The sequence below is a fragment of the Henckelia pumila genome, chromosome 3 (genome assembly GCF_033568475.1).
Source record: "Henckelia pumila isolate YLH828 chromosome 3, ASM3356847v2, whole genome shotgun sequence".
Lineage (NCBI taxonomy): Eukaryota > Viridiplantae > Streptophyta > Magnoliopsida > Lamiales > Gesneriaceae > Henckelia > Henckelia pumila.
The window spans coordinates 66,514,721-66,541,077 of NC_133122.1; the positions used below are offsets into that span (position 1 = coordinate 66,514,721).

A 26,357-nucleotide genomic window follows, 5' to 3' on the forward strand; every position below is an offset into this window, starting at 1 on the left:
AAAGCAAATAAGCAAATAAGTATGTGATTTAGGGAACTCGATACAAACCATCTCGAGTTATAATCTCATTCAAGTAGTAGTCCACTTTTACCTTTCAAATATGATGTTTCAAGGCAACTTCAAGCTATTCAAATCTGAACAATACGATCACAAGACTTGTATAAAAACCTGCACTTAAACCCATTCAAACTCCATTGTAGAATAGCTTCAAACCTTGATCTTTCTTCTATCGATTCGAAGTTGACATTTTCGAGCTTGATGGTATTCAAAACCAATCTGAAATAAAGTTGAGAAAGCTTACAACCATCAGCTAGGACTCACTATCCTCACATCTCAATACAAGATAGCAAAACAGTCTTAAATCATAAGTTCGTCGGCGTTACGGTTAAAGTCGGCAATCCCGAAACTCAAATATAACACTTCTATAATTATACCAGCTGTATTTCAATCAAACCAGCAAAACATAAGGTAGAGATATCGAAATCATTGCTGGAAAGTCATAAAAATACAAGTCATAGCCGTTCGTCGATTCGATTTTGACAATAGCCGATACTATGCTTCATAAACATCAAACAACAACTGATGTACTGATCTCTACCATTTATGGGTTTCCAAAACAGGATGAAAGACATAAAAACTTACATCAAATCGAAGGTCTCGCTGCAAGGAGTCCAGAACACCTTTCGGAATCGAATTCGGATAACCGGAACTCAAAATATTGACATTTGAAGATGAAGATGAAACTTGAGTTTCCTTTCCTCTTTCTCTCTCGGTTCTTCTCTGATGTTTCTGATAGAAATGAGTAGCATACACGTTCAAACTCATATGCAAGACAAGTGTCCAATTAAAATCTGAAAATTGCACTTTGGCCCCTTAAATCTTGCTTATTTACAATTCAGTCCTCAACTTCTCATTTCATTCAATTTCAATTCTAAATAATTTAAGAATATTAGAATTTAAATCAAAACTCCAAATATTTCCAAATTAAATATTCTCGAATTAAAATTAAATAATTTCGGGCGTTACATATATTGTTTATTTTCCATAGACGAAAATGTTTTTGAAAAATTCAAAATATTCATGCAAATGCCACATTTTTTTTTTTGACAAAAGAAAATGCCACTTTTTAAAAGTCTTTTGTCTAAAATTACTAAAAAACAAAACTTCTAATTTAAAAAATATACAGTATATGCAAAACTCACTCGTTACAGTCATATCTTTCGAGTACAAACTTTTACATGTTGAGAATATAATGTCTGAGTCATAATCTTCATTAATTTTGAAAGAAACGTGAGGAAGAAAAAATAGACTTTGGTTCTTAAATTTGATCTTCTTTTTGCATTTTGCATTTAGGTGTTTGGACTTTGGAGGTCTCTATTTACAGTGTGTTTGATTCCATGGATTTCATAGAATTTGGTGTGATTTGGATTTTCAAATCCCATTTTGAGCGTTTGGTAATGAAATTTTAAAATGAGATTGATGTTTGGTGGAGTTTGATGGGATTTGATATAACTAAATGAAATATTGGGAATAATGAAAAGATTTCATGGGATTTGGGTTATACACACAAAATAATTTTTTTTTTCCTTTTCAAACCAACTAAAAATATCATGTCCTCAAAAAACAATACATTTAATTCATAAATATTTTATCATACAATTGAAAAAAATTATTTCGAAACCATTTTAAAATATTTGTATATTTTAAAAATTATGTAGATTTTTTTTAACAATGAACTTCAATTATTTTTAATGCTAAAAACTTAATTTATCATTATTTGATGACTTTATCTCAATTTTATTTTGATGAAATTTTTTTCATTATCAAAAAATTTATTTATGAAAAATAAATATTTTTTTAATATTTATAAATTATTTTATTAAATACCATGTATAAAAAAATATATGTGACTATTAAATATTATTAATAAGAAAGATATTTTTTTAAAAAAAATAAGTAAAACAAAAATTTTTAAATTTAAAATTAGATTAATTTTAAGTATCAAATCCAATTCCTAAATAACATTAGCCAAACACTAAAATGGAATTCTAAATCCAAGAATTTCAATTCCAATTCCAATTCCAATTCCAATTCCAATTCCAATTCCAAATCTCATTTTTTACTATTCCAAACACAGTGTTAAAATTTTTCGTTAAAAAAAATTAGCTTGGGGCCATTCCATAGCAAATGCTTAGCCACACAAGAGAGACCTGGACATTGGAATAACTACTTTGGTGTCGCTGACATAATATTAAACTAACAATGGCGCACATACATTGTTTGTATAACGTGATAAACGAATATTATATTTTGTGTGTATATAGTATAATGTTTATTTTTAAAGTGTTTGGTTTTAATTTTTTTTTTTTTTTTGCAATTTGATAATTTTATGGTTTTTTTTTAAAGAAAATCAAGGATGGATATACCAAAAGAATAGAGATCACTGAGTTGCTCTTGCTTTATATATAACATAGATAAACCAAGAATAACCTCTTAAAATTACAAGGAAAAAAGAACCCGAAAATAAGCATTACAACCTAAGACAGGATATCTTAAAATTAGTTAGTGTTTGGGAGAGATTATGGAAAACACTTCTCACTTTTTTCTTAACAAAAATTTAAAATTTTGTTAACGAAAAGTTGAGAAGTGCTTCCTAAAAATTATCTCAAACACTACCTAATATCATTCCTCAACTTCCTACTCCAACAAAACCAACGAAAACTGAAGTCTTTCACTTGTCAATTGTGATGTCTAAAGAACATTGCTAAAAAATTGCAACTGGGAAATATGCAACAACGTTTTACAACAATTTTGTGCTGACTATGAAAACATTACATCAGTATAGAGACTGGAGTTACATGTGTGAAGAGTTAAGACTGTCAGACAAGTAGATCGTAATGGTTCTTACCAGAATATAATAGTCTCACGGCCTTTTTATTTTTTAAATTTTTATGAAACTCTGCTCCATATTCTTGAATAGGGATGAAGCCCGATCCCCCACTGCCATGCTGCAAGTTCATATATACAAAAGCAATTTGTCACTACAAAGATCCGATCTTGCTATGGAAGATTTTACTTTGATGCTAGCCATTGCAGTGCGTGGCTGCATGATTGGCCACCGACCATCCCATCAGTATATTGATCCTCGCAACAAGGGGCAGACACTGTGATTCAGATTTTAGGGTAGGGCTGATATTGATACTCCATGTTTTGGAGATTTGAAAGCGTTGATTTTTCACAAAAATTACATGTTCTTTTTAGTTCCTGGGCCCTGCCCCTCCTTGCCTCTTGCTGTCAACTTGAAAGATGAACTCGGTGGCCAACATGACGATATTCCAACTTCACATGCTTGAAAATCAAGTATTTTAAGGTTGTCATGTAAATACCTCGTGTTCCGGTATGTACACAACTATATGCTGGCAGCACAACTTTGACAGTACCTGATGCAAAAACAAGAAACATAAATGTAAATCAGCAATTATGGTGCTAGATTGTGACCACACCAACCTCCGCTCACTCACCAGCATGAAAGCAATGATTAAAAGTCAAGTATCACCAACTTACCGAGAGAGGGAAAACACGATAAAATAATGAACTCACCAAAAGTTCTGCCTCTCCACCCCAAAAATCAGGCCTCCTAATACGTTGGCAGTAACTGCAATGGCGGACAAGATCATTTGAGTTGGATTAAACTGAACAAGAAGACATAACTTGGAAAAGTTAAGTCCAACAGAAAGCGAAATTTTTAAGTCACTAACAAATGGAAGGGCTCACCGTCTCAAAGGTTCCTCAACAGTTATTGCAATCAATGCCTCTTCATACTGATGCCGTTCGTTGCCATTGTCACAGATGATCTCTCTGACAGCCATCCGTAAATCATCTGCCATCAACCCATAGAGAGTTTTGATTAGATGATAGGCAAAAGCTTATGCAATTAAATGAAACAAGATATGGTAATGGTTTCATCAGCAACTATGTCGACCTGAAGAATTGCATTGGACAGCTGAATTAACAATAAGCTTTTGCTGTGAAATGGAGGACACCAGTCACACCACCAACAGTACAATATTGCAAAAGCGACGACCACGACACAATAAAAACAACAGAAACAACAGAAACGTTTAGATTTCGGATGGGCCACCTTCAAGCTTATGAATCACGATCTATAACTCGAGAAATAATATTATAATAAAATGGCATTTCTTTTCAAAAAGAACTTCAGTATTCATACACAGACCTGCATTTTCCCTCTCTTCTTGGGAGCTAAGTGGCGCACCTTTGTTGAGAGCCATTCCTTTTACCTGAGCTCATTCAACAAACGTAACGTCACAAAATAAAAGGCATTAATTTAAAGGTATGTTAAACCTGAATCATGGTTAACAAACTGAAGCATGTTTTATCGAAACAAAAACTTTCTGCAATGACCCGGCGTTGAACAATTTGATTGAATATACCACAAACTCCCAAAAAGGATTCTCCGTAGCTACAAATGAACGTTAACAGTGATTCGGTGCAGCTAGCAAAGCATGTGACGAGTAGTACAGAAAGTTTCAAAACAATCAAACTCCGAGAGCACAGACACTTCACTCATACCAGGGCACGAAACAGGCAGCGTCCATCCCCAGTAACTCTCCGAACAGTATAACGCTCCACTTTTTTCAACGCCGGCGAGCCCGAACCACTGAAAAAACAAACGAACCACAGATAATCCAGCACCACGTCAAACTTGATCTCTTGGGGGGTTGAAAAATTAAAAAACCAATAGCCTTATTGAAAGAACAACTCTTTACGCTGAGTTTCCAATCCTGGCAAAGAACCGAGGATTGGCGTCAGTGAAGGGCCCGAATGCGCGCGAGCTTCGAGGGAAGTGAGTGGAAACAGAAGGAACAGGAGAAGACGAGATTTCAAAGTCGATAATTCCGAGCCTGAGTTGCTGGAGAATTTCATCTGCTCGATAGAAACCCACAATTGTTAGACGCGACTGAGATTGGGAATGGATGGTGTGGAGAGAGAATAGCTGGAGCTTACCGTTTGAGGAACTTCCTGCCATTCAACCACAACCACGAGATGTTCGACGAAATGCGTCTACGATGATCCACACAGCGACTCCAGCTACTGATCGACCGTTCCGAGTTTATGCTCTCTTTTTTTAAAAAAAAAACTATTGATTTTAATTTATTTTTTTAAATACACTTTTTTATTTTAATATTTTCTTTTTATTTTAATATTTTCTTTTTATTTTAATATTTTCGTATCTACATAATAATATAATTAAATAACTAATATTGTGTTTCTGCAACCTCCTAGACCCTAGTTAACATGCACGCGTGAGTACAAAAATTAAACAGTGAAATCAATCGATTAATTATATGATTTTAACGAAAATGACAATAATTAATTCCATTAAAGATACAAAAATAATATCACTCTTCGATTGACAATTTTTCTTTTTACAAATATTGTTATTAATTTATATGCATAACAGATAAATCATATAATACATTATGAAGAAACCTAAGAACAATAATATTGATAGATGTCGATAATAATAAATATGTGCGTTTGGAAACAATTACACCATCGTTACATCAACAATACAAAATTCTAAAGTTATTCTATTTAGTTCATAAAATTAATTTTACAACGGCATATCATCGTGATATTATGACAGATGAATAAAATAAAACTAAAGCAATTAACAATTATTTTGATCTTTTTCATCAATCACGTAACTGAGTTTGTTCATCCTCTTGAAAATGTTTTTCATTCGTATCTAATCTAAAAGATGTAGATGGATGAGTAACAAAAATCACTCAATAATAAAAAGAACATGATATAGTTTGTAAAATGACATTTGTCCGTCCATAAAACATAAACATAACAAAAAATAATTACATAAAACAAAAAAACTAGCACAGAATATATCATGAATTTCATTACTAACTAATATCATTATCTTATATTTTAATCATATAATAAATGATTAATGAGAATCAGATACGTTTAAAATTAATAATAATAAAAATCAACGATGTTCGGAATATATATTCACATATTAATTCATGATTTTCTAGTGCTTCATATACAAACATGTCACGAAAATCCTATATTTTTTTAAGTGCATATGTAAACCAAAATAGTCGAGTTTAAATCAAACGTATAAATGATAAGAGTAAAACTTACTCAGCCAGACCCATCTGCTACCTGCCGGGATGAGTATAATGCATAAAACATAAATGATTCAATGTTTATTTTTTTTCCCAATTTCAGTTTGAAAAATTATATAAAGTATATTTATATATATTAAAAAATTTGGATAAATATGAATTTATTGGTGAGCAAGAAGGGTACTGAGTTCACTAGTTGAGGAGGTGTGTTTGTTTCCCAGAGTCTTTGCCTTTCAACGGCCCTACCGAAAAACGTTGCCCCTCATTATCAATATCAACAAAGCCGATACACATTTAGCTGTTTTCTTTCCTTTTTTTTAATTCCGCATTGGAACCATCGAAATTTATATAAATTCCCCCACTCTGTCTCAGCATTCACAATTACCGGCCTCGCCTCCCCTGACGATCTTTACTATGCTACGCGATCTTTCCATTTCTTCTCCACTCTGATTCCACTCTCAGATCTGCTTTCGGTTGCGATCTCGTTCGCTGCTGCATTTGCTATATATTATCAGGTGTGTTTTCTTCAATTTTTGGCCAAAACTTTCTTCGATTACTGGATGCTGTGTTATTTTGTGTGTTTTTTTTTTTTTTTGCTTTGAATTACTGTTTTTAGTTCGGGATAACATGTGCTGGACTCTGCCGGATACGATCACGTACTGTTTAGTTCTGGATGCGAATCTGTGGCAATTTACGAGATTTTATACGTTTTTGGGGCTTTCCCGTTTTCTTGGAGCTTCTATACTTTTAATTTGTTGTCTTATTTTTTATTTTATTTTCCCCCGTTTTGTTGATTTTTCCCTTTTCTATGCTCCTTCACTTTATACATATAGCAGCTGCAAGCCTGAGATTGCATGTCAAATAAATGTCATCGTGCCTTCAAACGTAAATTCATGTACTTTCATACTCTTTCCCAGGATTGCTCTGCTGTAATATCTGAAAAATCAGAAAAGACACTGAATTAAAAATTTTCGAGTGCACTTGATGCATATTAGGTTCACTGATAGTTTTGTCGTACCCTTTCTTTTATCTGGGCATTTCTCAAATGACATTTGTGAATAAGGTATGAATGACAGTGTGCAATGCCATTACTGTCTCCGATGGTTTTACGTACCTTGTGTCGGGCTGAATTTAGGCCAAACCCTGTGTTACACACACCATAAATCACAAAGTAATTATTCGTTTTATGAATTGGATTCTCAATTTCCTAAAAAGGATATTTCTGTATTTTGTTTATTTTTCCTTGGTTTTACTGTTTTACATTTTTGGTACCTTTTTTTCCTCACATAAGCGTTTTCCCCTTTTTCGCACCCTTTAAAGGTATTCACGGTCCCAATCGATCTGGTCCTTCAAGTGGGACAATGGCTTCCATGACCCCATCTCCGGCGCCATTCATTGGGAATTCAGCTTCCAAACCAACTGCATTGGATCTTCTTAGGAGCTCAAGTAATGGAGTTTTTGGTATACCCCTAAAAGCACTTGGAAAGGCGCAACCAGGAGCAAAAAGGAGAGGTTTCACTGTATCTGCAAAGCTTAGGAAAGTGAAAAAGCATGAATATCCATGGCCAGAAGATCCTGACCCAAATGTGAAGGGTGGAATCCTAAGCCATCTCTCACCTTTCAAGCCTTTGAAAGAGAAACCAAAGCCAGTGACGTTGGACTTCGAGAAGCCTCTCATGGATCTGCAGAAAAAAATAATTGATGTATGAATTTTGTTAGACATTATGCATTTACTACATGAACTCCTTTTTATGGAAAGTTTCACCTCTTGCTGCGATCCTGTTGCTTTTCTTATGCAGGTGCAAAAGATGGCAAATGAAACGGGTCTGGACTTCAGCGATCAAATTATCTCTCTGGAGAACAAGTATCAACAGGTTTAGCCAATAAATATTCTTATAGTTTCACTCTATTTCACCACACGTCCTCTTTCGATTTCATTGCGACTGCAATTCCTGCTATCACTGTTATCATATAATGATTTTCTACTTAAGACTCGAGAGACGGATGTTATGATTTTTCTTGTTATTTCAAATTGTTTTGGTATTTCACTTAATCCCATGTCAATTTGCAGGCTCTAAAAGATCTGTACACACATTTGACTCCCATACAACGTGTGAATATTGCACGACATCCCAACAGGCCAACGTTTCTTGATCACGTGTTCAATATTACTGAAAAGGTTTCTTCATCTGCAACTTATTTTGAGCGTAGATTTTATTGCTCGCAATTTCTTCAGAATTGATATCATCCGGTTGAAGTATAAGAAAAATGACCAATTCTAGATTCAAGAAGGAAGAAAATTTTCATGTATCTGAATGGACCTGTACTTTAACATGTGTGCAGTTTGTAGAGCTCCATGGAGATCGAGCGGGATATGATGATCCTGCTGTTGTCACTGGACTTGGTTCAATAAATGGAAGAAGCTACATGTTCATGGGCCATCAGAAGGGCCGCAATACAAAAGAGAATATACAGCGGAACTTTGGGATGCCTACTCCTCATGGGTATGTATTTAAGAAAGGATTCTTACAGTCTATTTTTTTTCATGATCTTATACATTGTTGAAAAAAGAGAGAGAAAAGAAAATAAAAGAAATCAATTTCCTGTCTTTCTTGATTCATAGTATCTGTTTGACACTGGTCAGCTCGAACAATGACATGGAAAATTTCACTTTTTCACGAGATCATGATAGTTTGAATGGGTATATTCCTATTTTACCTAGTGCTGACTGTGACAGTCTTATTTCGACAGTTACCGGAAGGCTCTGCGCATGATGTACTATGCGGATCACCATGGATTTCCGATTGTCACTTTCATTGACACTCCTGGGGCGTATGCTGATCTTAAATCTGAGGAATTGGGCCAAGTACTGTATAGCATTCCATCAAGCAAAGTCATTATTGCCGAATTGTGCGTGCCAAGTGTAAAGCGTTTATGTTGACTATTTGTTTTTTTCCTATATTTTTCACATGAAGGGTGAAGCCATTGCTCAGAACTTGAGGACTATGTTTGGTCTCAAAGTTCCAATTGTTTCAATTGTTATTGGAGAAGGAGGCTCTGGTGGAGCACTGGCCATTGGTTGTGCTAACAAGTTGTTAATGCTCGAAAACGCAGTCTTTTATGTTGCCAGGTGCATCTCTATCAATGTTTTGTGCAACTTCTAGGTGCCTTAAGATGCTTGTTTGGATTTTTCTTCTTTTTTCTCTCACTCTAGATACCTAGTAGTGACTGATGTATAATTTAATTACTGAATTGTGTCATGGCTGCTGCTTTGGGGGTTTTGTATACCTGCACAGGTGAGTTATTGATTCCAGTGCATACTTTATCGTCTTTATCCTCCGTCACTCTTACCATATTTGGCTTTTGTCATGGCTACAACTGGTTTACTTTGGAAATTTTACGAGTAAATGATTCTCTTGAGCAGTGCGACTTTGGTGTCATAGTTTTTGTCAGTGCTTTATTGTTATGCTTATGTTTTGAAAAGGCGGGAATGATATTAAGGAACAATAGTGAAACATAATAAGCTTAACAGTTCTTGGAAACTTTGCAGTTTCAGGCAATGCTATTTGAGTGCATTATGCATAAACCTAGAGATTAACAAATTATGTTCAACTTCTAGACTTGATACTCCTTCGAATAAAAAGTGTAACCTGAAAATTCAATATTAAGCTTCCATTTCTGAGGATTGAGATAATTTCACTAGGAGGTGTTCATGCAATTAATCTTATGTGTTTTTTTTTTTGCTAAAACTGTAAAACACTATGCAAATAGCATGCAGTCGCCCTTTCGGATGGCTTTCTGCTTCTTCCTTATAAAACTCTTGTCAGTGTATGTAAATTTGGTTGCTATTTTAATTATCCTCTCCCTTTATGTGACAGCCCTGAAGCATGCGCTGCGATCTTGTGGAAGACTGCCAAAGCTTCACCAAAGGTGATTTAAGGATGTATGTGGTTTGCCAGTCATAACCTGTGATAGTTTTGACTTGTTCCTTTTGTTCCTCTTTTCAGGCTGCTGAAAAGCTGAAGATAACAGCTAAAGAGCTGACGAAGTTGGAAATTGCTGATGGTATCATCCCGGTAATAACTCTTTTCCGACAACTTGTGTCAATATATTTTTGTACTTTCACGTCTTCTTGTCCCACTATTCAATGTCCCTAAAATTATTTCTCATTTTTGCATACTGATGATACAGTTTATTTTCTTCTTTAAAAAAATGCAGTTTATTTTTCTTTACATGAGGTTCTAGTTGGAAAAATTATGTGGAAAATCTATTTGACAGCTTCATTATATGAATTATTATTATTCCATCTTAGATTGTTCCTTCATCATATACCTTTTAATCAACTTAGATTGTTCCTTCATCATATCATATACTGTTAGAAATTGACTTGGACCTAACTCACCTCAAAATCTAGCTAAGGGGGAGATTTGCCCTTGTCCATATAAAGGGCTCCCAGGTTATTTAGTCAACCGGCGTGGGATACAAACTAAGACACCAACATGTACCTTTTAATCATCTTAGATTGTTCCTTCATCATATACCTTTTAATCCAGTGCTCCAGATTTCAAATATTGGCACTGGTATGATTCCATTTCTACCTCCTTAATATCAAATGATAAATATTTGTGGTTCGTTGTAGGAACCTCTTGGTGGTGCACATGCAGATCCTTACTGGACCTCACAACAGTTAAAAACTGCAATTGTTGAATCCATGGAAGTAAGTGGGATATTCCTCCTTTTACATTACAGTTAGTGGTTGAACGAATATTCATCAGGAGCCTAAGATGTTTCTGGTGTATACAGGAACTTGTGAAGATGGATACAGAAACACTACTAAAACACAGGGCTCAAAAATTCCGGAAACTCGGTGGATTCCAGGAGGGGATTCCAATGGATCCCAAAAGGAAGGTCAATATGAAAAAGAAAGAAGAACCCATAGTGCAAATAAGCAAGACCTCAGAATCGGAATTGAGGGATGAGGTAGAAAATCTGAAACTGCGGATCTTGGAAGCCAGTATATCATCCCCAGAGATTCCCGAGACAGGATTGAAAGAGATGGTAGAGAAATTAAAAAGAGAGATTGATTATGAGTATGATGAGGCTGCAAATGCTATAGGTATGGAGGACAAAATTTTGATGGTGCGAGAAGAAATTGCGAAAGCTAGGAATGTACAGGACCAGCTTGAACATCCTGCGTTGAAAGAAAAGATTGAACTGCTTAAGGAGGAGTTTGACAAAAAGCTTCCTTCAGCTCCTAATTACTCCAGCTTGAAATATAAGCTTGATATGATGAAAGAATTGTCCAAGGCTTTGAATCCCTCAAAAAGTAGCACCAACAAAGATGAAATGAGACTGGAAATAAATAAGAAATTCAGGGAACTCGTGGATCGGCCTGATATGAAACAAAAGATAGAGAGGCTGAAAGCTGAAATTTCAGAGTCGGGATTGTCAGATGTTGGTTCAAACCAGGAGCTGAAAGAAAAGGTTTTGCAATTGAAAGAAGAGTTAGACTCTGAATTAAAGGCTGTCCTTGGCTCCATGGGATTTCAAGTGAATCCACGTGCTGTCCCAGAAGCCAAGGCAAAAGTAGAAGCTTTCAATGAAGAAGTTAATATGATCATAGAAGACGTTGTCAGTTCATCAGGTTTGAAAGAGAAAATTGAACTGCTAAAGACAGAAGTGGCAAAAGCTGGAAATTCACAAGATCCAGACTCAAAAAGTAAGATCGAGGCTTTGGAGGCAGAACTCAGGCAAACCATCATTGGGGCTATAAGCTCCCCAGAATTGAAAGAAAAACATGAGAAGATGGTGGCTGAGATAGCTGAAACCGCTGAATCCTCGGTAGGATCCAATGGAAGTTTGGGTGAAGAAGGTAACCAGTCTGAGAATGACAAATTACAGGCGAAAGTCAATTTGGAATCAAACCGCAGCTTTGTCTGATGTACGTACACGCCACTCACATTATCTGTCAGTTACTCAATTCCAATATATATAGTTTCCTTCCGAGTGCGTGATGAACCGTTGTTCTATAGGTGACATGTCTCATGAAATTGTGACGCGCTTGCCCGTAATTGCATCGGCAGTTAAAGAACCAGCATGCTGTGGACAACTTTCTCGAACTTCCATTTAATCTACTGCAACCCTGGATTTGTGTTGGCAAGCATATAAAGTCGATAGAGAAGATCAGCTTCTTATTCAAGCCCATTTCTTGCGTTTTGCATGTCTTGGATGTTTCCTCAAATTTTGTTACTCCATTAAGATTATTGGCTATGTTTCGAGTAGCAGATAGACATGGAACATTAAATAAAATGACCTGAATTTTCTTTCTGGTAGCTCGTAAAGTTTGAAATTGTAATGTCAGCCTTTAATAATCAGTGTTGTCGACTGTAACTCCGAATCCAATCGATAATCTAAATTTGAGCTTGATCATATTTGACATGTTTGAATTTCGATTGAATGCAAATCGCCCAAACGTTAATTTTTCCTTCAGTGGTTGGCAAAACTTGAAATGTGCAACTTTCAAAGCCATATCAATGAAGTATCCCCATCGATGGTCTAATGGTTTATGCTACCGAAGATGTACGCCGCCCCGTGATTTCTAGGCTTAGCTCTCTTTAAGTAACACGTCTGCATAAAAATAGGAAACAAAATATCTGAAAAGGAGGAGAAATTCCCAAAAGACATTTGATAATGTGGATTAGGGAAAAAATGTGGAGGAAAGGGAAAGCAAACATGATCATTTTTGAAAAGAAAAAGGACCCAAAATTTGCACGGAACTATCAGAAAGAATCCTCTCCTTTTCTGTTTGATGTAAAGCTGAATCACTGTAAATGTAATGCAGTTTTCTCCATATTTTGGAGTCACGCGATAGAGCTACTTTAAGAATTTATTAAGAGAATCTCAATAATCACTTATTTTTAGAGGTTGCAAACACTACCTAAGTATACTGTTTTTTTTTTAAAAAAAAATTTTAATTGTAATTATGTGGGAATAGTTGTTCCATCAAATTTCATATTCCAATTTTGTTATTCAACTTTTCATTAAGTAACCAAATCGATAAATTTTAGATATGATGCACAATAATATAGATAGATATAGATAATCATTTTATGATTAAAAAATATGGTACATTTTGAAGACAAAAAATAGTTTTTCTATAAATCTCGCACTCAATATGAAAATTACTTGCATGCAAAGTTTGAGTCATACATAAAGGAGTAGGTCTTTTCACAATCTTTATTCGTTTGATGAATCAACCCTAATCAAACTCTACTGATACAATAAAAATTAATATTTTTTTTACGATAACTCAAGTACGAAATCTTTTTTCACGAAATTGAATTATGAGATAGTCTCTCTAAGATTTTTATTTACATAAGATTACGATTAATTGACAAATAGTTATAGTTAACATAATAAAAAAAACTCGCTTACCAAACACGCCTAAATTATGATTAATAGACAAATAATAATTATCGTAATAAAAGCGAGTCCGTTACCAAACACGGCCTACTGACTTTCCTTTTTAGAAATGGTTGATCCCGAAGGGGATCCCATTCTACATGAGTCAGAGGCTCATTGATTCATGCGGAGGGTAAATCGAGGGATGTGCACGAGTGGTAGGAACCTGAAGGAAGGAGCACATGACCCAATCCCCAGAGCATACCTCCATAATATTTTAGCAGGAAATATGCTCCACACGAGGATCGAACCCACAACGCTGAAAAATTTCTTCCCACGTCATCTCAGATCTGCTGACTTTTTTCGTCCTTAAATACCCCAGCCACCCCTCGCCCCAAAGTACCCCCTTGTCCCAATTTGAAACAAACCAACTCTCGTCGTTTACCTCAAATTACCATATTGTCCCTCCCATCCACATCTGCACTGTTTCCTTCAGCTTTACCCCTCAAATCTCACATATTTACTTCCAACAATTCCTCCAAAAACATAACCCCACTGAGCGATATATACACACAACGGCTTCCTTTGTGTTAATCAATCGAATCCCCTTTTCCCTCGATGTTTTTAATCGTATTCTCATGAATTGAATCGCGCGATCGTTGTGTCTCTCCAGTGCAGCCGGTTTTTCTGTCTAGGGTTTTTTTGGGAGTCGAAGTACGATGTGAATTTCACTCGATTGTAGGGTTTTAAGTCGTGCGGGGGATTGAAGAGCAGCCTTTTTTTTCGATTGGTTTGTCTTGAACGAGAATTCTGTTTGGCGTTGCCAAGGCTTTGGGCGGCGGAAATTTGATGTGCAGTCGTTTCGAGTTTTCTCTCTGTTTTGCTTCAGGTTGGTATCGTTTTTCGCTTTGTCGGGTTGGGGATTCATGTCCATTGCTGCTTTCAGCAATTGACGGTTGTTTTGTTGTTAAACTTTTACATGTGTGGCATGTCCTTGCCCTTTGAAGGATGCCGTTTTAATGATTTTCTTTTTTGCTTGTGGAACTTGCGTTTCTGTTCAAGAGAATGAAATAATAGTTGCTTGTACGTTTTTTTGGTTGCAGAAGACAGTTTTCAGTTTTTGTCTATAGTCACAGAGGAAGAAAGTGTATGGTCGGAGTAATTTATTTTTTTAAAGCTTTGCATTACTGCAGCTTATGAAAATGAGAATTAACTGGAATCATGGCATTGGTGGTGACGATGATTCTCTCAATTTTGAGAATGCAAATCACGTTGATCAACTTACTCTGATGGCCTTTTCCTCTGGGCGTTTAGTTGACATTTGTCCGTTCGTTTCGCTTTTGCTTGAAATACTGTCTGAAGTCATGGTTGGGATGGGCTTAAATGCGATTAACTTGTGCCCGTGCCCTTGTTCTTGCCAAAATTTCACTTTGATGTTGGTTGGAGTTTATTGAATGTTTTTCAGGCTACTTTTCTTCTTTAACCTGTAATCTACTTACTCCTTGGAATCTGTATAGGATGGTAAATAATGCAAAATCGTTAATAATGCAAAAATTCTTAGAAATACCCCCACACTACTAAAGTGTAGCCTGGAAAGGGGAGAAAAGAGTTACTGAAAGAGACAAACATACGGGATCATAATGGATTTGGGAAATTTATTTGATGAGTTCATCTTGTCTGTATCTGAATGATTTGTTGCTTTGCTATGAAAAGAATTGCTGCAAAAGAGGCTACTTCTTAATGCGATTTTGGTAGTATTATGGTCCATGGATTATTTATTATGAGAGAAGGGGCTGTAGGTTTCTCCAGGATGTATTCGAACCATCATGCTACTGGTCAATTATGATAATGTTTTGAGGAAAGATGAGCTTACTCAGCTTACCACATATTCATTATTGTTTGCTCATGGCAAAAATTGCTAAATAATTTCTGCAGTTCCTTTGGTGCATCAGAAAATGCTTCTAATTTAATTTAAATGATTTCCAGCATGGACTTGAATGCATCCCCTGAACCTGAAGACGAGGAAGTGTTTCCTGAACCACAGTTGAAAGAAGATTATGCACAAGAAGAACATGTGGGATACAATGAACATGAGGACCATGGGGAGTCTGCTGTTCAGCTTTTGCGGCGGGTATCGCTGGCTTATACTTTATTCCTTCAATATATAATATATCCATAACTTGCAAATTTTTTCATTCGATACAAATTTGATATCTATTCTCCAGATGCACAAACTTGATAAAGCTGATTAAGTATCGTGCCAGTATTAAGATTGTACTTGTTGATACTTTTCGAACGTGCAAATTTAAGTTGTTGAGCATATTATTATTTAGGAGAAGTGGACTTATGAATGAGTATCTGTTTTTCCATTATTTATGGTGTTTTGAAACTTCATCACCATGGTACTCTACTTAAAATTATTTTGTTTTATTTCTTATAACACGGGCATGACTAGTTGATAGGTGGGGCTAAGAAGAAGGCAAATGTTATTCTTAATTTTGTTAGCACTTGGCTTGGTGAATTGCGCTTTAGCTTCTATGCCTATCTTCTTGTCAACTTTCCTTTTCTCAACTCACTCGTTCTGAAAACCTTATTGCTGGCACTATCATCTGTATATTATTTGTGTATAGTTTTTTGCTGAGTATCTTTGCAAATTTCTTCTGGTAAAATTGTTTTGGATTTCCCATTAACGTAACTAAATTAATCAGGAGCATAGATATATAGTTCTCTTTTTCTTATGTTAAATCCTGAATCACAGCTGCTGACATCCCACGATTTTTTGTTTTCTTTTATGTTTTTGTCTTTCATTGGACATCAGGAACGTGAGGAGAGGATTCAACGTCTTCGAAGGCAGCGGCCTGATGATAGACCTTCCTATGGATCTCACCCATATCAGAGAGATGATGGGTATCAATTGAAGAGGCAGAGACCTAATGATAAACTCCCTCCAGGTAAAATTTTAGCTTGTTATGTAACTTATGTTACAAGGATTATTTCTCTCATATTTGGTTACATGGCACCCTGTTGCAGTCAGTGCAGTGGTACCGTGTGGAGGTGAACGACTGTTTGTTGATCTTTTCCATTTTGAAAGTTTGATGAAATTGTTTGACAAACTTAAGTTTCTCATTTAAATACTTAATTGTTTGATCTTGGCATGAACAAAGACTAAAATACGGTTCGTTTGGATGGGTTTATTACATACAGTCGATTCCGTGAGCAATGTCTCTGTTTGTGGCTGGTTGCCATTTTTCTTTCCTTTTCTTCATTCTGGTCAGTATTTATTCATTTCTATATAATGGGGGTTAAGGAAGGAAGCTCACTGGGGTATTATTGTATGTTGATTTCGATCTTTCTAGCTATTTTTCTAAGAATGCTGCTGTATGCCCTCCATGCCAGTTGGGATTTGGGGGTGGGGACAGTTTTGTGAGGCTTGATATTTTTTTTAATTTTTCTATGGACCTTTTTTGTTAGGTTTGATGTGTCTGCAACTGGTGTTTAAGTTCTCAGTCCTTTGGTGTTTCTATCATGTTTTAATTATTTCTATCATGTTTTAATGCTATCATTTGTGTGATTTTTTAATCCGTCACATGGTAGGTTGGTTGGACTGCCCCGCGGTCGGACAGGAAATATGTGGTTTGATCCCTTCAAAAGTTCCGTTAGGTGAATCGTTCAATGACCACATTTATCCTGGTAAAAGATACTCCTACCGGCAAGTTATTCATCAACAGAGAGTTTTAGGGAGAAAGGTCAGTAATGATATGTACTTGATATCATTTTTCATTAAAATAGATTAATCGACTAGAGCTTATGCAATTTTGGGTGCACGTGAATATTTGAATCATCTATTGAATGGTCACTGGTTTTTTTTAAGCTGTTGAAAATGTTATCCTGCCGGATAGTGATAGGCGACCCATAGATTCTTGAATTTTGATTATTTTTTTGATTAATAATATGTTATTGTTGAATTTATTGTGTACTCACGTAATATTGTTGTGATGCATGGTTACCTGATACTAGTGATTTTCCTTTCTTGACATTTACACACGCACGTAGACACATGCATATATGTTTTCTATTGTATCTTTCCTTCACAGTATCTTAGACATTTCACATTTTGGGTGTGCTTGGCTTGAGGGATTTGAAGTTTTGGATTTCAAATCTTTCTAATCGCTTGGATGAATTTCAAATCCACCCTTTATTAATTTATGCAGTGTTCTAAAAAGCGCGCTTAAGCGCCGATTAAGCGTGGAGCGTGGAGAAAAAGCTCCGCTTTGAAGCAAAGCGGGAAAAAAGCGGTCAAATCATAGTTTGACTGGATTAAGCGTAATTAAGCGAGCTTAAGCGTGATTAAGTGTGCTTTTTTATTTTTTTTTAATTTTTTTAATTTTGAAGGTATGTATGTTTTTTTAAATAATAAATTAGTTTTAGAATTTAGATGTATATTTTTTAAATTTTAATTATGATTAAGCATATCTGACAATGATTTGGTCAATATTTAACATTTTTTATATGGTCTAATTGCAAAAACAACTAAAGATTGTAATTTTGAGATTTTTATTATTTTATAAATATGAGAATAAATGCATTAGACTTAAATTTATCATATTTATGAATTATTTTATCTATTTATTGGTTTGAGATAATTAAAATTACACTAAAAATAAAAAACGCTTTTTCACGCTTAAGCCCGTATTAATCCCGCTTAAGCCTGAAAAGCTTGGAGCTTGCCATCCACGCTTCGGACCGCTTCGCGCTTTTTAGAACCTTTAATTTATGTGGATGTAGTGATAATTGTGATGGATTTGAAATACACCAAAGATGGTGTCATCTCAAATTCATACTTCATATCTTCTCCCAAATCAAATCATTCGGTCCAAGTGCAACCTATGGGAATTATCGCTCATAACATCTCTTTTTCATGTGTGTGTAACATAGCTGCAATACTTCACGGGAAGATCGGATGGATTTGAGTTTAGAAGTATGAAACAGCTCATTGGCATTTTGTTTCTTTAACAATTACATTGGTCAATGACGCGACTTTGATTGTCCTCCCTGCTTTTGTTTTATTTATTGACCAATCTGCACACTACTTCTTATCAATAAAATGCTTTGCCACTGCCTAGTCATGATTTGAAATTTTTACTGATTTTTTTCAGCTTGGCTTGGTAATTGATCTTACGAATTCAAGTAGGTATTATAATTTGAATGATTGGAAGAAAGAAGGTATTAAGCATGTCAAGGTTGGTAATGGTCCTCTCCTATTACCTGAACGAGGGATTGAAGTTTTAATCACACCCTGAATCATTGACTTTTTTGTTTTTTTATATTTATATTTAGATTGCTTGCAAGGGGCGTGATTCTGTGCCAGAGAATGAGGCTGTAAATAAGTTTGTTTATGAGGTAATATGCATATGGATGCATTTTTGTACATAATTTACATAATATTTTTGTTAAAATTAGTTTCCATCTCTTTACGAAAAGAACTTGGTTATTTCTACTTTCTGGATGATAGGGTGGTCGCTCAGGTGTCTTTCCTGCTAGATATTGGTGTATGCCAATAGTTAGGGATTTTAGAACGGAAAATTTTGAATGTGTGGCTTGATAAATATCTGTTTGTTTTACAGGAAAGAAAATATGTACATTCAGACTGAATTTTAAAATAAAAGGCTTTGCTTAGGGCTTTGATGGAGTAACGGGCCAACTAACGGCTGTTATCTTCATAAATATTCTGCTCATGAAGTTCTAGGACTGTTTGGCCTCAAATATTAATTCTCCCCTGAGTCCTTGCACCAATGTTCTACTTGGTTATAGGCTATTCATTATACACCTTTTTGGGAATGATTCTTCCTTCCCAAATGCTGCATATACTCTACAATATTCTGTGGTCTCCAAATACGCTGTTCCCGATTCTTCCTTGCCCTGAAAAGCCATTGTGAAACAACTTATGGGTTTGCCACTTGACCTGTGGATTTATGAAGCCAGAATAAAGTAATGTGCTGTTCCCATGCATCCCTACGATGAAAGCTTTGTCAAAATACTTTTAGGCAGGAAAATTGTGGTTTTATGAAGCCAGAATAAAGTATGCACAAAACCTCTGTGCTAACGACAGCCGGTCTGATATGTCATTCATTTGCATACAAGCACATGTTCAAATGCTTCAGATTGTAGACTGATGTCCACTTTTTAACTCCTTGTTCCTGGTTGTACTTTATATTTTTATTTTTGTGCATAAAAAATTAACTCAACTTTGTCATACTGATTTGAGTTGGTGAAACATAAAAGAAATGGCGATATCTTTAGAGTAATTCAAAGCGAGTTCAGTGAAGCAAAATATCTTAAGTCAGAAGCACAATCATGCTTTCTTTGTTGCAGGGTGGTGTTGTCTCTTCCGTACAGGTGTAGGCACACACAATTGACATCCCTTGCCTGATTGCCCCTTACAAATCACTTTATCAAGTGAACTTGTGATGGGGTCAATTTTTGTGTTATGTTTAAAACTGATATAGGTGATAAGAGGTGAAAATGGGGTAGGAGATTCTAAAGAAGTTTTACTTTCAAAGCGTTTGTTTTCAACATCTAGGTTTTATCAATTTTTATAGTAAAATAATATCAGCATGTTAAGTTTTAGTATTGTTAATTATGTATGGTTATTGACCAATGGACTTGATTCATGGGTATGCCCATGCTTCTACTCATCCTTTGAAATTCATAGTTCTATTATTCGATTCATCAGGTTTCACAATTTATTGCGAGGCAAAAGCAACCAAAAAAGCATATTCTCGTTCATTGCACACATGGGCATAATCGCACTGGATTTATGATTGTTCACTATCTTATGCGGTCACGGTCTATATCCGTCACTCAGGTAAGCTGATTGCCATCTGATCATCTCATGTTCATTTGGTAAAATTGAAATAATGATGCTTGAAGTTTGTTTCTGTCGTTGCAGGCAATCAGAATATTTTCTGATGCACGCCCACCGGGTATATACAAAAAAGACTATATCGATGCATTGTACAATTTTTATCATGAGAAGAAGCCAGATATGGTTGTTTGTCCTCCAACTCCAGAGTGGAAAAGATCTTCTGATTTTGATCTGAATGGTGATGCAATTCCAGACGATGACGACGATGATGGAGATTCTGCAGCTCCTTTAGATGTTTGTATTTTTTTTAAGTAAAAACTATATGTTTAAAATGGTCTTTGGTGCACTTTTATACATCGATGCATTGAAGTGAAACCAGTCCCTTTAACCATTAACATCATGTTAATATTTAGGGGAATCAGGAGGCACAGTTGATTTTGACGAATGATGATATTTTGGGAGATAAAATCCCTAGTGACCAAGAAACAATGCTGAGGCAATTCTGCTATCAGTCTTTGAAGTTGTCTGGAGGGGTAGGTTTGTTGGTATTATCTCATTTTCAATTTATTACATCTGCCTAGCATTTTCTGAAGTTTATTGTAGTAGTGCTTGATCTTTCAACGTTTTTTTTTTATATTTTTTGAAAAACAATGTTTTTTATTGTTACCTGTGCTATGTGTGGGGATGCTGTATCCTTTCCTTCTGTTTCATTAGGTTGATTGTCATGTTTATTTTCATTTTCTACAGGTTAGAGGACCTCAGCATTTCCCTGGATCACATCCAGTTTCTCTTAGCAGGTCTCAGGTTTTATCCAATTATTTTGTGCAGGAAAAAAATATAAATAACCTGTATTAACTTGCCTTTCTTATTTTCAGTTTATTACGTCTTGCACTAGTCTAGCTGTGTAATTTTTTTAAGCAGCTGTGCAATTGCTATAAGCCTATAACTGCGACATGTTAATATATATTTCTTCTAGTGCACAGGCTTTTGAACATGGAACTTTTTATGTATGCTTTGTACTTTAAGACATTATTCTGTGGACGTGCGAGGCTAAGGTTAAAAGTTACCATTGCGTTTTAATGGTCATGCGACACTCTCTCAGTCACCGAAGAAGAAAGAAGTCAACTTTTTATTAGTTTACGTTGAAGTTATGTCAATGGCGTAGTGATACATTTTGGTTACAACCAGGGACAATTTGCAATTGCTAAGGCAACGTTACTATTATGCAACTTGGAAAGCTGACGGAACGCGATATATGATGCTAATCACTATGGATGGTTGTTACTTGATTGATAGAAATTTTAATTTTCGGAGGCTCCAGATGCGATTTCCCTGCAAACAGACTAATGAAGTAAGTATCTTGTGGGGAATGGGGAATAGCTTCAGTTTTTCCTAACACTGCGGTTCTAATCTTCCTGCTGATGATTTTTATTTCATGGTTTTATTTTTCTCAAGAAGAAGATGACAGAGAGATTCTATCACCATTTCACATTACTTGATGGAGAGATGGTAATTGATACAATGCCTGATTCACAGCGGCAAGAAAGAAGATACCTCATCTATGATATGATGGCGATTAACCAGGTGTCTCTTGTAGAGGTATGATGTAAAACATGATCTTTATGGGCTTCAGAGTTCGGTGGCCAAAAATAACAATTTTTTGACTTGTTGGTACTCCGAATTAATATTACCTTTCAGTTTTGTGTTTGGCTTTGATTCTTAGAAAGTGTTCCATTTTCAAACTTAGTCCACTTTCATGCAGCGGCCCTTTTATGAACGCTGGAAAATGCTTGAAAAGGAAGTGATTGAACCCCGGAACATTGAAAAACAACATATATATAAGAGCCCAAATCAGAGCCCAAATCCTTACTACAGATATGAATTGGAGCCTTTCAGGGTTTGCATCATCACACCTGATTGATTGCTTTTTCCTTCCCTCCCCACTCTCTATCACATTGATTTGCCACCAATGATGGACTTCTTGTTGATATTGCTGCATAAAACTTAATAGGTAAGGAGAAAAGATTTTTGGTTGCTGTCTACTGTAACAAAACTTTTGAAGGGATTTATTCCAAAGCTTTCGCATGCAGCAGACGGTCTTATTTTTCAGGTGGGAACACTGGATTAATACGCATTTTCAACTTTTGTATATGGTTGCATATGGTTTGTCAAAACTGGGTTATTTTTCTGTATCGGACCACTTAAAACCGTAGAAACTCGATTCCTCCTGATTGAAATTTTTATGTGGCAGTATATTTTTCTTGCCTAGGAGTCATTAAATTGAAGGTAAAAGATATTTATTGTGAGTGGTGAGGAGATGAAACTTTGCGCTTGAATTATGCTTTTACACCGCCATTATATGTGGTACCAAATATTTAATCATATGTTGTTCAATGCTTTGTATTCTCTATGAAAATTGTTTCCTGTTCAGGGTTGGGATGATCCTTATGTTACTCGAACACATGAAGGTCTTTTAAAGTGGAAATACCCAGAAATGAATTCTGTGGATTTTCTGTTTGAGGTTTGTTTTCATACAAGTATTGCATTCCTGTCTCTCCATTGCTTTGCAAAATGCCAAAAATGCACATGAATATATTGGCAACCTTTTGTGTTTTAACTTTACTCATGGTTGAATATATGTGTGTGTTCTTTTGGTTTGCTACATTGCAACAGGTGGTTGAGAATCACCAGTCGCTTTTCGTAAATGAGCGAGGGAAGAAGAAATTAATGGAAGGGTACAGGGTTGTTTTCCCTGGTTAGTAGTTCATTAATTGTTTTGCAATGCCATTATAGTTGCATCTTTGGTGCTAAGGTCGGAAGACCTTTGTTCTTTCAATTGATTATCCAGCGCACTTCACCGTGTGTAAAAATCTTGAATCTGTGCACTATGGCAAGTGAGATTTGAAACCATGGTCCGTATTCCTATTCCTATTTTGCTCTCTTGAAAGATTTACTGAAATTCTTCAAGGTTCAGATTCAATTTTTGTTTCAATCTAAGTTTTAGTCAATATCCTGCTGCCTAATATCTGTTCTTTGTTCTGTTACTTCCCACTTCAAATGCAAATTGTATTGCTTGTATCTAATCCCTTGTAAAATTAGAAATAAGTTATGCAAGTTTTGTGTATCCTGAATATAATGTCACTTGTATAATATATTCAGAGAGCAAGTTGAAATAAATTACTAAATTTTTAACTCACTGATATATACTAGGGTTGGAAGTCATTGAAAACGCTTCTATCATTGGCAACAGTTTCCACGGTGATATTTTAAATTTGTACGGTCTACCATCTGTGATATTTGATTCATGTAAGGTGGTGATCTGGCGAATTCCCTTTTCATCTACTTTTACTAATCATGCCTCTAACCAGATGAAGACAATTTTCTCTTTCATTGTGAAACTTCCGTGCCACTTTACTCAACTTTTGATACGGGGAAATTTAGTTAAATGTGTATTGTACTTGAACTTCAATGTGTTTATGGGACCTTACTGGATTAGTTGCTTGATTTCGATTTTCTGTTGTTGATGTTGCGTATGTAAAACAAACCTTGCGTCATAAATCCAATTTTACAAATCCCATATCATGTATGTTATAACTTGAACTTAAATGGCCATGCAGATGGGTCTGATGCTTCTACGTATTCGGGTAAGATCATAGAGTGTTCATGGAATTCAGAGGAAGAAGTATGGGTCTGTATGCGGGTCAGGACTGATAAAGGGACTCCTAATGAATTCAACACTTACAGGAAGGTACATATCACGTTTCTTTTCAAGCCCATTATTTTTTTAAGGTACCAAGTACTTAATGTTTTTCCCAAACTCAAAAACAGGTCATGAGAAGTATAAAAGACAATATTACGGAAGAGGACTTGTTAAACGAGATCAATGAGATTATCTGCCTGCCTATGTATGCAGATAGAATACAGAATGAAAGCAAATCCCAGGTCGCCAAAAGTAGAACAAGTTCCTCAAAAGAAGCCACTCGTGTCTAAACTTGTGGTAGACACGAGTGATCCTCGCCTTCCATTCTCATGGTAATCAAGATTATAGGAATTAGCTTTAGGATCACCTTGTATATTTTACTTTCGTCATGATTTCTCTTTTTACTAGTAAACTTGGTGGAAATGCAGCCGTTAGAATTAGTAATTTGAGGTTTAGAGAGACATTTTGTTGTGAATATAGTTGAAAGTTAAACGGGTTAGCTTTCTATTATGTTCTTGTTTGCAGCATCACTGTTTATCAAAACTTATTTTGGCAGGAATATTCATATGTTGCAAGAATCTCTTTCATTTGTTAGCATTGTCACACGCTTTTTTGAGCAAGAATCTCTTTCATTTGTTAGCATTGTCACACACGCTTTTTTGAGCAGCTCGCGAGATGTATGTTACATGTGTCGCAAATCAATATTAAGTGGGGTAATTTTGATCACCTACACCCTAGGGTGCAAGTCGGGTATCGGGTTTTAATGGTGGCACACGAAAACTTGCATCCTAGTGTGCGGTGATCATTACTGTTAAGTGGGATACTTACATTATTTAAAATTTAAATAATGATCAAGTTGCAAGTGTTCTTCCTTTCCTTTTTCCCCTTGGAAATAATATATTGGTTAATAGTTTTGCCCCCTTTTAATCATCCGGGAACTAAAAAGGGTAATGTGCGGTGCTTTCGAAGTTCTTTGTGATGTAAAATTTCATTCATAAGTTTGGTTTGATCAAGAGCTTAATTGGCTACATTTGTCTTGGATGTTTTACGATTGTTCAGTTACTGCAAAATTTATGGATTTTTATTTTTTAGATCTCTTTTATTTTAGTTTTTAAATTAAATATGGGTATCATTCGATTGAATGAGGTAAATTATAGCTTGAAAAGAATTGAGAGAAAAGAGAAACAAATATATTGAGCAAAGAACACACAATCTGACACGTCTCAGATGACAATTTAAAATGGATTTTATATTTGATCCGATCTATAAGGAAGTATTTTTTTTGGCCAGAAGTTTATACTTTTCCTTTTTAACTCTACCAATCTTATAGATATAAATTACTGAGACCGTCAGTGATAGTGTCAAACGGATGAAGTATTTTTTTTTTTTGCTAAAAATTTATACTTATCCTTTCCAAATCTATCAATCTTATAGATATAAATCAGAGACAGTCGGTGGCCTACGGAAAAGAAACACGTGAACCAAAAACGATTTCAGTAATGAATTCCTTTTTCCTCAAAATCTCAGCTTAATAGCTTGTTGACAAACAATACATTTTTTTATCAGTCATATAAATTCTGGTACACTTTATATAATGTTGTAAAACTTGTAAATTGAGCCAAACAAATCTGACTTATAAAATATGGGTAAATGTACTTTAAATCTCTATACCAAATTTAAATTTGTGGTCCCTGTTAGAAAAAAAAAAAAAAGTGTTTACACTCCCTGATCCACCAAAAATATTTTTTGCATTCCCTGGGCCCTCTTGTTTTTTCTCGGATGAAAGTCGGTACAAAACATTGAAAGTATGATACAAATACATGATATTTGAGTATCAACTGTTCAAATATGGTATTAATGTATGCTTTTTGAATACTCAAACACGTAAGTAAGTATTGATATTAATGACATATTTGTCTTTTTTGGATGAAAGTAGGTATAAAACATTGAAAATATGATATTAATATATAATATTTGAGTATCGAATGTGTTAGATGTGGTACAAATATATGATTTTCGAATACTTAAACATATGTTGCAAGTGTTGATATTAATAAAAATGTTAAGATTTTATATTCAAAATCTTTTCTTTTGTACCAGATCTATACCACAGAGTACTCGAATATAATATATTAGTACCATATTTTCGATGTTTTGTAACGAATTTCACCCGTGAAAAGATATGTGGGCCTAGAGAATGCAGAAACATTTTTGTTTAGATCAG

The 26,357-nt window shown here is 35.2% G+C and overlaps 3 protein-coding genes across 8 annotated transcripts; 2 read left to right on the forward strand and 1 right to left on the reverse strand.

Moving 5' to 3' along the window:
- Positions 1-2,717: 2,717 nt before the first annotated feature.
- Positions 2,718-5,150, reverse strand: LOC140892286 (OVARIAN TUMOR DOMAIN-containing deubiquitinating enzyme 3). Its single transcript, XM_073301129.1, has 8 exons — positions 5,029-5,150; positions 4,791-4,947; positions 4,594-4,681; positions 4,238-4,301; positions 3,775-3,880; positions 3,601-3,655; positions 3,387-3,440; positions 2,718-3,008 (listed from the first exon to the last, which is right to left on the reverse strand). The coding sequence occupies exons 1-8, from the start codon at positions 5,048-5,050 to the stop codon at positions 2,880-2,882; spliced, it is 675 nt and encodes a 224-aa protein (XP_073157230.1). The 5' UTR covers positions 5,051-5,150; the 3' UTR covers positions 2,718-2,879.
- Positions 5,151-6,392: 1,242 nt separating this feature from the next.
- On the forward strand, positions 6,393-12,592 carry LOC140886612 (acetyl-coenzyme A carboxylase carboxyl transferase subunit alpha, chloroplastic). Of its 2 annotated transcripts, XM_073293283.1 has the most exons (12): positions 6,393-6,682; positions 7,488-7,870; positions 7,967-8,041; positions 8,239-8,346; positions 8,511-8,671; positions 8,919-9,033; positions 9,143-9,297; positions 10,046-10,097; positions 10,175-10,243; positions 10,807-10,884; positions 10,971-12,108; positions 12,200-12,592. In XM_073293283.1, exons 2-11 carry the CDS (start codon positions 7,529-7,531, stop codon positions 12,105-12,107), a joined length of 2,292 nt encoding a protein of 763 aa, XP_073149384.1. In that variant the 5' UTR covers positions 6,393-6,682; positions 7,488-7,528; the 3' UTR covers position 12,108; positions 12,200-12,592. The 2 variants fall into 2 exon arrangements, with proteins under 2 accessions (XP_073149384.1, XP_073149383.1); XM_073293282.1 differs by having other exon boundaries at positions 10,971-12,592.
- A 1,411-nt stretch (positions 12,593-14,003) lies between these two features.
- On the forward strand, positions 14,004-24,720 carry LOC140886913 (uncharacterized). 5 transcript variants are annotated; one of them, XM_073293829.1, is made up of 18 exons: positions 14,004-14,457; positions 15,555-15,699; positions 16,387-16,519; positions 17,163-17,314; positions 18,725-18,808; positions 18,906-18,968; positions 20,302-20,433; positions 20,518-20,727; positions 20,856-20,966; positions 21,181-21,230; positions 21,622-21,784; positions 21,892-22,032; positions 22,196-22,330; positions 22,445-22,543; positions 22,865-22,954; positions 23,107-23,188; positions 24,051-24,181; positions 24,262-24,719. In XM_073293829.1, the coding sequence occupies exons 2-18, from the start codon at positions 15,556-15,558 to the stop codon at positions 24,421-24,423; spliced, it is 2,082 nt and encodes a 693-aa protein (XP_073149930.1). In that variant the 5' UTR covers positions 14,004-14,457; position 15,555; the 3' UTR covers positions 24,424-24,719. The 5 variants fall into 5 exon arrangements, with proteins under 5 accessions (XP_073149930.1, XP_073149929.1, XP_073149928.1 ...); XM_073293828.1 differs by having other exon boundaries at positions 14,005-14,457; positions 21,889-22,032; XM_073293827.1 differs by having other exon boundaries at positions 14,006-14,457; positions 20,847-20,966; positions 21,889-22,032.
- The last annotated feature ends 1,637 nt before the right edge of the window (positions 24,721-26,357 follow it).

Excerpts from the sequence above, each read along its gene's own strand:
- LOC140892286 (XM_073301129.1), bottom strand. The coding sequence starts at position 5,050 with ATGGCAGGAAGTTCCTCAAACG. Across the intron at positions 4,302-4,593 it reads GCTGCCTGTTTCGTGCCCTG|GTAAAAGGAATGGCTCTCAA; the intron begins GTATGAGTGAAG and ends GAATGAGCTCAG. Across the intron at positions 3,656-3,774 it reads GTTGAGGAACCTTTGAGACG|TTACTGCCAACGTATTAGGA; the intron begins GTGAGCCCTTCC and ends CCGCCATTGCAG.
- LOC140886612 (XM_073293282.1), top strand. The coding sequence starts at position 7,529 with ATGGCTTCCATGACCCCATCTCCGGCGCCATTCATTGGGAATTCAGCT. Across the intron at positions 7,871-7,966 it reads TGCAGAAAAAAATAATTGAT|GTGCAAAAGATGGCAAATGA; the intron begins GTATGAATTTTG and ends TTTCTTATGCAG. Across the intron at positions 9,298-10,045 it reads GCAGTCTTTTATGTTGCCAG|CCCTGAAGCATGCGCTGCGA; the intron begins GTGCATCTCTAT and ends TTTATGTGACAG.
- LOC140886913 (XM_073293825.1), top strand. The coding sequence starts at position 15,544 with ATGATTTCCAGCATGGACTTGAATGCATCCCCTGAACCTGAAGACGAG. Across the intron at positions 17,315-18,724 it reads AGAGAGTTTTAGGGAGAAAG|CTTGGCTTGGTAATTGATCT; the intron begins GTCAGTAATGAT and ends GATTTTTTTCAG. Across the intron at positions 23,189-24,050 it reads GTACAGGGTTGTTTTCCCTG|ATGGGTCTGATGCTTCTACG; the intron begins GTTAGTAGTTCA and ends ATGGCCATGCAG.